Source organism: Coffea arabica, chromosome 1e (genome assembly GCF_036785885.1).
Source record: "Coffea arabica cultivar ET-39 chromosome 1e, Coffea Arabica ET-39 HiFi, whole genome shotgun sequence".
Classification (NCBI taxonomy): domain Eukaryota; kingdom Viridiplantae; phylum Streptophyta; class Magnoliopsida; order Gentianales; family Rubiaceae; genus Coffea; species Coffea arabica.
Window position 1 is genome coordinate 4,011,224 of NC_092311.1, and position 14,031 is coordinate 4,025,254.

At 36.2% G+C, this 14,031-nt stretch overlaps 1 protein-coding gene across 2 annotated transcripts; it reads left to right on the forward strand.

Annotated features, from left to right (window-relative positions):
• The first annotated feature begins 383 nt into the window (after window positions 1-383).
• On the forward strand, window positions 384-12,957 carry LOC113698126 (putative disease resistance protein RGA3). Of its 2 annotated transcripts, XM_072051678.1 has the most exons (6): window positions 384-760; window positions 6,719-10,259; window positions 11,004-11,097; window positions 11,454-11,708; window positions 12,419-12,500; window positions 12,825-12,957. In XM_072051678.1, the coding sequence occupies exons 2-3, from the start codon at window positions 6,759-6,761 to the stop codon at window positions 11,022-11,024; spliced, it is 3,522 nt and encodes a 1,173-aa protein (XP_071907779.1). In that variant the 5' UTR covers window positions 384-760; window positions 6,719-6,758; the 3' UTR covers window positions 11,025-11,097; window positions 11,454-11,708; window positions 12,419-12,500; window positions 12,825-12,957. The 2 variants fall into 2 exon arrangements, with proteins under 2 accessions (XP_071907779.1, XP_027073637.2); XM_027217836.2 differs by lacking the exons at window positions 12,419-12,500; window positions 12,825-12,957 and adding an exon at window positions 11,820-12,007.
• Window positions 12,958-14,031: the final 1,074 nt, after the last annotated feature.

The following is a 14,031-nucleotide window of genomic DNA, read 5'->3' on the forward strand; positions in this document are numbered from 1 at the left end:
CACACGAATAATTGACTAAAAAATTGGTCTGAAGATGTCATTAGCCATTTTCACTTCATTATTTCATTTCTTAATTACTGTTTATCGATGGAATCAAGAAGATGCTTTCTGGTGCAAATAATAACAAATTCAAAAAAAAAGAGACGCAAATTATGCAATTTGGAGGAAGTTGTTGCGGGGCGTCCAATCTGTCCACTCGCATTGGTAGATGGACACTTTATTATTCTTTGTTCTTGGCCTCTATAGCGGTTTCCAATAAGTCCCTACTTTTTCTCTTTTTTGGTTTTTGGCCTTGAAAAAAATGAGCAATCAGACAACCACTTTCATTTCTTTATTTTTAAATTGCACGAGAAGATGCCTCAAGCAAAGGTGAAGGAGAGTGAAGGAGAGCACTTTTCTACTGTTAATAATTTTATTCCTAGAGAGCATAAAAAACAAGTACTGCCTACCACTAGTCACTGCTACTTGAGGACTTGGGGGGCTTACATGGAAGTGATGGAAACTTGAAGCTTGGAGTGCAAAAGAAAGAAAGAAATTTTCTTATTAGTTTGGTGGGAGTATAAAAGAGTTAGCGGGAAATCATTATTCGTGATTTTACCGAATTGAAATTTTCTCGATCTTTTCTTCTTCCATTTCTCCTAGCAAAAACCCTTGCTTTGTTCGTTCTTTTCATTCTCTCACAAACGATCACACTTGGGAAATCAAGCTCAAGTAAGTGCTTCGCAAGAGCTAGGAGATCTTCCTTTATCTCTTAATCAAGGTAACTCTTGCATCTTTTGAGTTTTCTTTATTTGATTTGATTTGGTTTTGGGTTTAGATGTAAGCTAAGCTGCTAAGCTTTGGTTTCGAGTGGACCTTTTGGTAGAGGTCCTTATATATGTGGTAGTTTGGGTGATTGTGGTGATTTCTTGATTGAGGGATAAGCGTTAAAGTTTTGGATGTTTGGTGATGTTTTGGGTTGGTTTGTACTTTGGTTATATGTTGTGTTGGGTTGGAAATAGGTAGAGCGGTGAAAAAGGAAGTAAAACTAATTAGTATCACATTTGCCATCGATCTAAAACAAGCCATTAATTGATGAAAATTAGTATCATGGATTCATCTTAATGTAGTACTATTAAATGGAATTTTTTGAGTTACTAAAATTGCAGCAAAGTGAAGGGAATTCAAGCAAAAAGCATCCAATAGCTGTGGTACAAATAAATGATTAAGTGAATAATTAACTGATAGTCGATGAGAAGCTGTCCTCACTTCTTTATTTTTCGTCTTAATTACTATAATAATAATAATAATTAAGAAGTGGCTTGATGGGATGAAAATGTCACAGCCCATTTCTTTGTTTCTTGTCTCAGTTCCTTCAGTAATCAAGAAGATGATTTGTAAATGCAAATAATTAAGTAACAATTATAAAAAAAAAAGAAAAAAAAAAAGAAGCAAGAAGATGCAATTTGGAGGAAGTAGCCACTGCGCTTTGATCATGACAGATGCTTATCAAGATGACTCATTTAAACTAGAAAATTTTGAAAAAAAAAAAAGTAAAGTGATACATCATCTCTTTTTTTTTTTTTTTTTTTTTGGGTGTTGCTTTCTTGACCAAGAAATATCTAAATCATATCTTACCTACTTAATAAAAAAAATAAAAAGATAATAAAAAAATGTGTCCTACCTGCAATTATACTTTATCACCCTTTTTTTTTAATGCCAATTAGTGATAAGATATCATTAACAATTATTCAGCCACTTTCATTTCTTTATTTCTTATCCACTCGAGAAGATGCTTCAAGCATAAAAGAAGAAATTCCTCTAAATTATTGCCTTAATCAAGAGGGTGCATCTGCGAGGAAAAAGTCTTACATCATCCAATTCCAAAGATGAGTTTGCTTTTTTCAACATCATTGAATCTACGAATGAAAAAGGAACCAAACCATAATACTTCTTAATCACCTCAAAACGCAATCTTTCTACTATTAAAGTTTTTAGCCCTACCCACTACTAGATAGAATATTTAAACACTAATTAGTCTCACAACAAAAGATTGCTCTCACGTCCTGTCTAGCTTGATCAGATTGAAGGATGAGATTCATTATATGTTGTCTTAAACGTCACATTGTTGGAAAACAGACTGGCTTAGGTGATGTTTGAATTGTAGTTTTCTATTAAAAATTTCTCATATTTTTAATGAATATATGTCTTAATCACCTTTTATTTTACATATATTAAATCATTACGGTATATTTTTCTACAGAAACTATAAAAAATAAAATACAAACGGGACCTTTTATTCTCAACCATAAACCCCGCGGGAAAAAAAAGGAAAAAGAAGGTGTTTAAGCATGATTTTTGCCGAATTTGTAAAGGATGATTCTGATAACATATAGAAGCTGGATCAACCAATGATTAATAGTCACGGAGAAAAGGAAAAATCAATCACTAATATATAATCAACCAAGGATTTTAAGTTTTGATAGGGTGGCACGTCAATGATTCAAATCTTGGCTTCCTATTATATGTGATTTTTTCTAAATGTATACGGATGCGTAACGCACCTATCTAATCCGATTTGCTGGTTATTCAGTCCCCATCAACATTTTAGGTCCTTTTGGACTTCTCATTCCTTCCTAAAGTAGGTTAGAGTAGGAGTCGATTGTGTTAGGTATTGAAAAAAATCAATAATATATAAGTCACGGAGTTGAATATCAACTTTTCAGTACAGGTACCAATAATATGTTGCCTTCATCATTTTCAGCTAAAGTCTGTTTCGTTTTGGGACCTTGATGAATCCGACAAGTATTATGAAGAATTTTTAAAAATCCGACAAGCATTAGATAGAATTTTCTAAACAACCGTTCTATCTAAACAATTAATGACCAACACCGTTGATCTTCCTCCTATGGAGGAAGAAGAGTAGAGAGAAAGTTAAGGGTAGAGAGATAGGGGATAGAGAAGGTTGAGGGAAAAGAGAAAACAGCCCCTACGGCGATAAGATTTTCGTCTAAGCTTTCATACACCTATTCTTTATCAAATCATGCAACATATATTTATTTGCGAACCAAATCTTGTAACAAATATTACAACCGGTTGACACATTAAAACCGTACTTAGCCATATTTCTAGATTACTCTGGCCAATATAATCATAGATACGGATTGGTTACATGAGGATAGGGTCAATTTTAATACAGAAAGTGGAAGACTGGTGGATGAGTTTTGGAGTGTCAACTATCATTTACCTTGTAGTTCTGAATAATGGCATATAGATTGTTTATACAGTTAAGCACATTCAACTAAAGCGTCTCAATTTAGAACTTAGAGACAGAATTTAAAGTTTAAAGACTAAATTAAGAATCATGCTACAATTAATGGATTAAAGTATGCTAATTTAGAATTTAAGAGCTAAGTTTCATGTGCGGTTATCACACTGCTTACAGTCCCTTAATCTGCTATACCACCACTCTTTGTTGAGGTTTGCTTATTTTGTTAAGCAACGTATAAATCTAGTGGTAATTGAAGTCACTGGCTTATACAATTGTTAAGTTCTGACTTTTACATATTAAGTGTTTTTTTTTTCCATTTCTAGAACTAAACGAGCATGTTTCGAGCTCGAGCTCGACTCGTTAACCAAAATTAACGAGCCGAGCTCGAGCCTTAACGAGCCGAGCTCTAACGAGCTTTCGAGCTACTTGATTAACTTAACAGCTCTAAGTACAATCACACTTTTATTTGTTTTATGATCAGGTTACTATACACTGGAGTACTAGTAAAGGCCGTCAGTGTCACAAGCCATTGACCAAAACTAGTATCATGTATTTTTAAAACTAAAGGTACCTTGGCTGTGTCTTGCACAGCCCGAGTCCGCTAATAGCTTAATTGAACATATAGCAACATATTTTTTTGGTATATAATAAATAGAAATATAGGAAAAAAATTAAGTATCAAAACAATTAAATTTTGCTATAAAGAAAAATTCCATCTATGAAATTGGCCACCTCCCCCTCCACGGATTTTATAAGAAATAAATTAGCTCCTAATTATTGTGATTTGGACAAAGAATTTTGAGCCTATATTACGTGACATGATGATATAAAAAAATGGAGAGAGAGTAAATAAACTATGAATGTACTACTAATTCAATAGCAACATAGCTTTAATTGTAATTAAATCAAAAGTAGTCAATTGAATCTCCAATTTCTCTTAAGCGAAAGTGAAGAATCATATTATAATTAAGGGAAGTAGGTAAAAAAGAATCTATCAAATCCATCACTAATCTTGAGGTTAATGAAGGAAGGCAATAAAGCAAGTGCACAGTTAAGTACAATTGGGAAGAAAGAAAGCTGATTTTCTATGCAACTTTGAGAAATGATTTATAGCACAAGAAGAAAAGAGACATTAATCAGTCATATAAAGGAGCTGTTTAAATATAAGTGTTGGGTGAGCTATTAATGAAACATAATTAATCAATATCCAAGGACTAAAAGTTTTTCATTAATTTGTAAAATTTGATACTATAGTTATAAACTAGACAATAGTACATAAAAGCAGTAGAAGTCCATATGATTAAACAAAATGACCTCTAGTGAAAATCTTCGGTCTTGACCCATATAGTAGATCTTCAGCCTTTACCCATCAAGGTAGAAGTGAGAAAATAAAAAAGCGGAAAAAATCACAACGTTTCTCAAAGGAGAGTTGTGCCACGTGTTAAAAAATTGGTGTGATACAGTAAACTCCCATATCTTCTTATATAATAGGTACAAAACTCGTTCGCCTCAGAAAGGACAACATAAGGGCCAAACTTGTTTAGCTTGGCATGAACAAAGGGACAAAAAAAAAAAAAGATATTCAAGGGGTAAGAAATATTAGAATCATGTCACTTGTGAAACTATTAGAAAGTCATGTGACAAGAAAGGAGGCAAAGAACTATATCCTCCTTTCTTCTTATATACGGAAATTGGGTTTCACAGGTTCCATTTCGCACAAGTTGGAGTAAATTAACAAATTAGTCTCAATTTATACCAAATTCTCCTTATCTTACACTAAATGATAATAATCGATTTATAACAAAGTGTACCTGATTTACACCAAATAATAACAAATTACCATACACTGAACTACACCTGATTTATATTAAACTGAACCTAATTCATACTGAAATCCTACTAATTTATACTAAAGTCAACTTTGTGCGAAATTTTACAAAATACAAATTGTGAGGACCTAGACCCTATGCTTATATACAAGGTAGACTAGAGCGGCAACGGGATGGGCTCTCTCCCATCGCATGCTATAGAAGTCTTGGATTTGGATCCTCTCCAGTGAATTGTCTCTCCATTTCCCACAATGTACATTTGGATAGATGACATGTGCCTCCATTTACTAGAAAAGAATAAGATCATTTTAAGTTTAACTAATTCTAATCCTTGATAATAAATTAAGACACATGTCATGCATTAAAATGTATATTGTGAGAAATGAAGAGAGAATTCACTGGAGAGAAATCAAGTCCTAGAAGTCCTACCACCTCTTTTAGATTTATTTTAAATGACTAAAGGGCTCTGTCTATGGGTGCAAATGAGTTGAGCCGAGTAGAGTTTTAGTCTAATCAAGCCATACTTCAACCTAGATTTATGAAACTCGAGCTCGACGAGCTCAAAATGTAAAGCTCGAGTAAAAAAATAAAAAAATTACTATTTTTCTAAAATTGAATAAAATAATAATTTTTCTTAATAAATAATAAAATATTAAGGATATATATGTAATTTTACTATTAAAATAAAAATAAAATATATATATATATATATATATAATCAAGTTCGAGCTAGCTTGCGAGTTAACGAACTTAATATTTTCGATATCGAAACGAACTTAGTATTTTTAATATCGAATTCGAGCTCGAGTTCGATTTGATTAGGTCGAACTCGAGTCGAGTTCGGACTCGGGCCACTCGCGATCGGCTCGAGTCATTTGCACCCATAGCTCCACCATTGACCCATTTTCGAGGAATAAATTAACAAGAGAGATAAAATAGAATAAATTGATTAATGAGGGCGGCACTTCAGATCTAGGTCTCCAGTTGTGACTTGTGAGCCTTTAATGAGTTAACTCTTTTGAGTTTTGCATACTTTTACGATAAAATTATTTTGAAGGTTGCGGACTAAAAATTCAAGGTTGCGGAAAATTTAAAAGATTTAATTATCAACAGTTCTACAACTTGGACAAAGAATCTCAAGATTTCATTATTTAACGAAAACAAGTAATTTGAGATCACAAGCCTCACTATCAAGACACTAAGGTGACCATCCGCTAGACACTAAGCAAATTAAGTGGTTTAAAAAGAGGGGTCTGTTTTTGTTTATTGATTTGCTATATAAACTTTTTGGTCCCATTAATTTTCGCTACCTTAATTCCCTAATTGAGGAACTGTCTTATAAAAGTTTCACCACCTACTCAGATTACTACAATTTATGAGTTCCAATTTTCTTTTCATCCGACCACAGTGGTTTAATTTCTTCCACAACTAAGGCCCCCATCAGTGACTAAATCAGATTGCGCTAAAATTATTTTGAGGTGACCCCACGCAATTTGATTAATCACAATTATACTAATCTGAATCTCTCTTATACATCAGCCCACTGGAATCGTTTAATCATCTCTCTCTTGTTCTGACTGGCTTCTATTCTGATTTCTGCCATTTGTTGCTGAAACATTCCTTCCATCTCTTCTATCAGAAAACCTTTCGATCCTAGTTCCAATTCCAAGCAAGAAACAATGGCTGACGCTGCTATCAGTGCTACTGTTAAGGTCGTCTTGGAGACGGTCATTTCCATTGCCACGGACCGTGTTGGTATGGTTCTCGGGGTCAAAGCAGAGTTGGAGAGACTAAGCAACACTGCTGCAACGATCCGAGGTCTCTTGGCTGATGCTGACGGGAAAATGCATAGCCCAGGGGTGCGAGATTGGCTCAAGAAGCTAGAGGATGAGGTTTTTAAAGCTGATACCGTGCTGGACGAGCTCAACTACGACAATCTTCGTCGGGAGGTGAAGTACCGAAATCAACTCACCAAGAAGAAGGTATGCTTCTTCTTCTCCTTCTTTAATGCAATTGGCTTTAGTTCCAGCTTGGCTTCAAAGATCCGGGACATCAACACCAACCTAGAAAGGATCAACCAGCAAGCCAATGACTTGGGATTGGTAATCAAGTACCAAATTGAAGCTGCACTCCCTGCTGATGCCGCTGGTGCCACGACAAGCAGACAGACCGACTCTATCATTGTTCCAAACGTTGTAGGAAGATCCGGCGACGAGTCAAAGATAGTGGAGATGCTATTGACCCCATCTGAAAGAGTTGTCTCAGTTATTCCCATAACAGGCATGGGTGGCCTGGGTAAAACAACTCTTGCTAAATCAGTCTACAACAAAATAGAAATTGATGAGAATTTTGGCATAAAGAGTTGGGTTTGTGTGGCTAGAAAAATTGATATAGTGGAGCTGTTTAAATTGATTTTAAAATCGTTGACAAGAACAAAGGTTGAAGTGGATGACAGAGAGGTTATCGTTAAAAAAATTGGAGAAAAGCTCAAGGGACAAAGATATTTCCTTGTTCTTGATGATGTGTGGGATCATGATCAAGGATTGTGGGATGACTATTTCAACACTTTGATGGGACTCAACGAAACCAAAGGAAGCTGGTGTCTTCTCACTACTCGTCGAGAATCAGTGGCTAATGCTGTGCCTAGACATTTGCAAATGAATGATGGTCCTTATTCCTTAGGAAAGCTATCAGGTGATGAGTGTTGGTCCATCATAAAAAGAAAGGTGCTCGCAGGGGAAGAAGTACCAAAAGAATTGGAAGTATTGAAGAAGCAAATTTTAAGGAGATGCGATGGCCTCCCACTAGCAGCAAAGTTAATTGGAGGTTTGTTGCTTAACAGTGGAAAAGAGGAGTGGCAATCTATTGTGGAAGAGGGTCTCATTGTGGAAGAGAGTCTTTTGAATGAATATCAAAGCCAAATTAATCAAATACTTAAGGTGAGCTTTGATCATTTATCACCTGCATCAGTTAAGAAATGTTTTGCATATTGCTCGATTTTTCCCCAGGACAATGAATTAGAAGAAGATGAACTAATTGAGCATTGGGTTGCCGAAGGTTTTGTTCTACCGGATCAGAAAAATAATAGAGTGATGGAGGAAACAGGAGGCGAGTATTTGAGGATTTTGTTGCAAAATTCCTTGCTGGAAAAAGTCGCAGAGTCGCAGAGAACATACTATAAAATGCACGATCTCGTCCATGATTTTGCAAAACCAATTCTTAATCCAGAAAGCAGCAATCAGGATCGCTACCTTGTATTGGACTCTTCTAAAGGTTTGGAAGAAAATACCATGAGGACAATACCAGCATCAATTCGCACATTATTTCTCCATCTAAAGGGTGGCGTATCTACTGACATGCTTTTAAGATTCAAGCACTTGCATGTTCTCAGATTGTCTGGCGATGATGTCGAGTCTCTACCGAGCTCCATTGGCAAACTACTACATTTGCGGTTGCTCGACATTTCATCTTCTAGAATCAGAAGTTTGCCGGAATCTCTTTGCAAGCTATATAATCTGCAGACACTAACAATGAGAGATTATGCACTTGAAGGAGGTTTTCCAAAACGGATGAGCGATTTGATTAGCTTGCGGCATCTAAACTACGACCATGCTGATGCGGAATTTAAAATGCCGGTGCAGATGGGACGATTGACTTGTCTTCAAACTCTACAGTTCTTTAATATAAGTCAAGAGAGGGGTCGTGGTATCGAAGAGCTTGGGACCTTGAAATATCTGAAAGGATCGTTGGAGATAAGAAATCTTGGACTAGTGAAGGGCAAAGAAGCAGCTAAACAAGCAAAATTGTTCGAAAAGCCAGATCTGTCCTGCTTGGTGTTTGAATGGGAGAGTGGGGATCGGGAAAGCGATAACCGTGATGAGGATGTGTTGGAAGGTCTCCAACCTCACCCAAATTTGAAAACGTTGAAAATTCAATATTTTATGGGTAATAAATTTTCACAATGGTTTGTGAATTTGTCAAAATTGGTGGAGTTGTGGATACAAGATTGCAAGAGATGCAGTGAACTCCCCTCATTAGGACAACTGCCATCCCTCAAACGTCTCTCTTTGATAAGATTGGACAACATTCGATTTATTGGAGATGAATTCTACGGTATTACTGCTAATGAGGAGGAGGGCAGATCACGAGCATCAGGGAGCGGCACTAGAAGACGCAAATTCTTTCCTGCCCTTGAAAGCCTCTGGGTAATAGTTATGGGGAATTTGGTAGAGTGGAAAGGTGCAGACCAAGTGAGGTCAACAGTAGGTGAAGCAGAAGCAGATGTCTTTCCCATGCTGAGGTATTTTCGCATTGAAAGTTGCCCCCAGCTGACCGCTCTTCCATGCTCGTGCAAAATTCTACGCGTGAGGAGTTGCTGCAATCTAACAAGTATAAAAACGGGTTACGGCACTGCTTCTGTTGAGGAGTTGAGAATCCTTTTTTGCGACAATCTTAGGGAGCTGCCAGATCTGGATCTGTTTGGATCGAGTTTGCAGCGATTGACCATCGCAAGTTGCCCAAGATTAATTAGTCTGGGAGTAAATGGACAGAAATGCCCCCTACCATGCCTTGAGGAATTGAGTATTGATGATTGCGAAGGGTTGACCACCATATCCGACAAAATGTTCCAGTCATGCCGGTCTCTGCGGTCCCTGGAGGTGATGAGGTGCCCCAATCTGGTGTCGTTTTCGCTTAATTTGCAGGAGACGCCTTCTCTCGAGAAATTCGTCTTAGACAACTGTCCCAAATTGATCCCTCGTAGTTTCAAAGGATTTGCTTTTGCCACCAGCTTAAGAGAATTGAGCATCAACATTCCCTTCTCCTCAGATGATTCCTCAATCGATGATTTTGATTGGTCTGGTTTAAGATCTGCATCAACACTCCGTGAGCTTCGCATACGAGGGTTGCCACACCAGCTTCAATACTTGGCTACCCTCACTTCACTAAGGCTGGAGAACTTTGGAGGAATAGAAGTGCTACCGGATTGGATTGGAAACCTTGTGTCCCTTGAAAGCCTACAGCTATGGGATTGCGACAAGCTTCAGTCTTTACCACCCGAGGCCGCCATGAGACGACTCACAAAGTTAACTCGTGTTCGAGTTTATAGGTGTCCTCTATTAAGACAACGATACACTCCCCAAAGAGGCATCTACTTGGAGGAGGAGATTTCAAGTGATCCTGTGAGATTTTCCTATCTAAAGTTCACACACATATATATGTGTATAAATTTTTTGTATCTGCATCTCATTGACATATATTTGCTCTTCAGTCTCTTGTACTCTTTTTCTCCATCTCTTTTCTGCAAAGTTATTCTCTGTAATTAATTCTCTTCTTTTGGGCAAACCTTGGTTTCTTTTCAAAGATTAGTTTTAACAAAGCCTGGTTTTGAGCAAATTGGAAGAGACCAAAATTCTGGATTTTCTCTGCATCTCGCCATTGAAAGATTTTGAACATCTTAAAAACTCAACTTGTTACCTTCTATTTGGCCAAGGACAAAATTATTAGCAACGGTGCATACACAATTAGCCTCTTTGTTTGAATGTGTTGGAAAGTGTTTCATTTGATGTGCAATGCTAGATGTACATTGACGCATTCGTCATTTTTCTGTCAGTGATATTGCCAGTCTAAATGGACAACATTAAAGCTAATCAAGAAACAGTTGTGAAGAAATTTTGCTATTCTTTGGGACTCTATGTTCTTATTGCCATAAAATTATATCAGTCTCCTTGAAGTTCAAATATGTTTGTTGAGGAACTAGAGTGCTCCAAACCTTCACCCCTTACAATTGCTGATGCATGCTTCATAAGAATGACAATAATATGGGATCATTGTTTATCATCTTTCATAAGTTTGAGAAGTTTCTTCATCACAATTACCTTGTTTTTTTGTTCTGTGAGCTGAATTACTATATTGTTACCTTGTAGACAAGCAGTGACAGCGAATAAGAAAGCAATAATGGTGCTCAAACATCAGTTTCATGTTGTTTCCCATCGTTGCTGAAGGAGGAGAAACCAGGAGGTATGATGGTTCTCAAGCATCAGCTTCTCTCGCCAAGAACTCTTTTCAACCTCCGCCCAATTTATTAAAAACACAAGGGAATTGGAGCAATTTTTTATCAAAGTATGCTTGAGTGAAAATAGGGTGTTTTTCTGCACTTTCATGTACTTTTGAACATTTGTCCTATGCTATATAGCTTAGTTTTTAATCTTTAAGATTGTACATTTACTAGGTGCTTAACACGTCATTTGATTGTGAAAGAAGCTGGTTTATTCCATTTTCTTGTACTGAATACTAGACCATGCCTTTTCTTTGCGTTCCTTAGCTGTCATAACTGAATTCATGCTGAAATGTAACATTATGATGGTATTTTCCAGAGTCTTAGAAAGCAGACCTCATGTTGCTGGACAAAGACACCACCCTTTGCTGTTGCATTTCTTACAAGATTGCCAGGGGGCAGAAGTTATTTTCACTGACTAGACAGGTTTGAAGATGAAGTTAGTAATCAATGATGAGAATTTTGCACATCAGAGAGCGCTAGCTTTGATGGAGGCTTCACCAGTAGGTGGTTCTCCCCAGGTTTCCCAAACATAAGCTTTTACTCATCTCCTGCTCGGGCTGCAGAAAGAAAGGTAATAATTTAGCTTGTTCATCTTCAGGGCAGTTTTGATAGTTTTTTATCTGCATTCTTGATATATATTTCATAAATCAATTACCAAAACTTTTTTTTCCCTTTGGTGTAGCATGCTGATTGGTGAACAAATTGAAAGAGACCAAAATCCTGTGTTTTCTCTGCCTCTCTGAACTACTGAAAGATTTGAACATCTTAAATCTCTTTAACTTCAACTTGTTACATTCTATCTGGCCAAGGACAAAATTATTAGCTACGGTTCATACCCAATTAGCCTCTTTGTTTGAATGTGCTACAAAATGTTTCATGTGATTTACAATGCTAGATGTACATGGACTCATTCTTCATTTTTCCATCACTGATATTGCCAGTCTCAACGGATAACATTAAAGCTAATCGAGAAACGATTTTCAAAGAAAATTCATGATACAATTTGCTGTTCTGTGGGACTCTGTGTACTTATTGCCATAAAATTAGATCAGTCTATTTGAACTTCAAATATGTATGTGGAGGAACTAGAGTGCTGTGAACATTCTCCCCTTATTATTGACACTGCATGCTTCATATCAATGAGAATAATGTTTTTTTCTTTTCAATGACAAAAATGTTGGATAATTGTTTATCATCTTTCACAAGTTTGAAAAGTTTATACGACACAATTGCCTTGATTTTCTGTTCAGTGAGCTGGATTACTGTATTGTAACCTTGCAGATTAGCAATGCAAGGAATGATGGCGCTCAAACATCAGCTTCGTGTTGTTTTCCATTGCTGCTGAAGAAGAAGAGCTCAGGAGGTATGTGGTGCACAAAAGTGATAACGCAGCACTTCTCTCCCCAAGAACTCGAAGTTTGCATTCTAATATGCTTGAGTCATGTAATTGGCATGAAAACAGGGTGTTGTTCTGCACTGTTATTTGTTGTTGAATGTTTACCCTATGCCACATAGCTTATCTTTTGCTCTTGAAGATTTTTATGTTTATTTGGTGCTTAACATGTGTTGTGATTGCGAAAGAATCTGGTTTTCAATTTTCTTGCACTTCTTAAAAGATGGCATTTCATCCTTTTGACGTATCAGAATGTGACAAGTCTTGATCGTATGTTTTCTTCATCTTTTACAGGGAGTAAAAGTATGTCTAGAGACCATACTTGTAAGATTTCCTACCCTTTTTTAGCTAGACATTTGATAGAGAGAACTTAGAACTCTTGTTACTTTTCCTCTTCAAGTAATCATTTTTTGTTATCTCTGCGAAATTGCTTAATCCAGTGGTTTGTTAGCCACCGATGCTTTGGGTTCATAAACAAATCATAACAGTAAAATCTGGATGATGATCTTATTGTTAAAGGCTTTTATATAAAAGTAGATACTTAATACAAATGAAACAACGTATTTGTATTAATTCTAGATCCGTGAGATGTGCGTGCCCATCAAATATTTACATAACAAGGAATCAAGAAAGTTTTGGGCAGGGAAGGAGCCAGCCAAGTACAAGGCACTTTGCCCAATTTATAGGAGTATATTTTATGAAATTTTCATCAGTGTTGAGTAAATTAGTCATCCTCTTTCCAAAATTTTAAATTAGACAATTGTATTCAATATTGTGGTCGTATTATAATTTTTCTCTTCTCTAATTCTCCTACGCTGCCATTGAAGTTTTAACAAAAATGTCATACAATTCTAACAACTAGAGTTGTCAACAATTGAACTTGGCACTGACTATTGACTTGGTAAAACTTACTAAAGCTGTTAAATTAAGTATTTGTACAAAAACTTTATTTTCGTCACTTTCTTTCAAGCAAAGTTGGGAGAGATGATCAATCCATAACATTCTTCTTCGATATAGGAGAACAGGAGACTTTTCAAGTAGGAAAGGATTTCAACTCAACCAACTACTACTAGAATATTTGGCCACCAAAGATAGGGTTAAAACTTTTCTTGGTTGTAGGTTAAGAGATCGAATTTCTTTATTTACATTTTTCTTCGGGATTTCTTGAAAATTTCATCAATCGATACATAAGCACCTATCTAGTTCCGTGACAATTCAGTCCCCTCTGGTGCTCCATTGATCGTTTTGAGTCCACCCCATCGCTCTAATGTGAAGTAGGAATAAGTATAGAATAAGAATTGTTCAGTCAACAAAAAAAAAAAAAAATGGACAGGTTTCAGCTAAATACCAATGAGTCCATTAGGCTACAATATTTGCAAAAATAAATAAATAAATATTGTTTAATTTCATAAATATAACTTTTAACCATCTTTTTATCTTATGTATATCATACCATTAAAAGTGCTACAATGCTATCATTCCATTAGGCTACAATATTTGC

What these genes read in the sequence shown, in the direction of transcription:
- LOC113698126 (XM_072051678.1), top strand. Translation starts at nt 6,759, where the DNA reads ATGGCTGACGCTGCTATCAGTGCTACTGTTAAGGTCGTCTTGGAGACG. An exon ending in AGGAGATTTCAAGTGATCCT is followed by an intron (nt 10,260 to 11,003) that starts GTGAGATTTTCC and finishes GTTACCTTGTAG; the next exon opens with ACAAGCAGTGACAGCGAATA.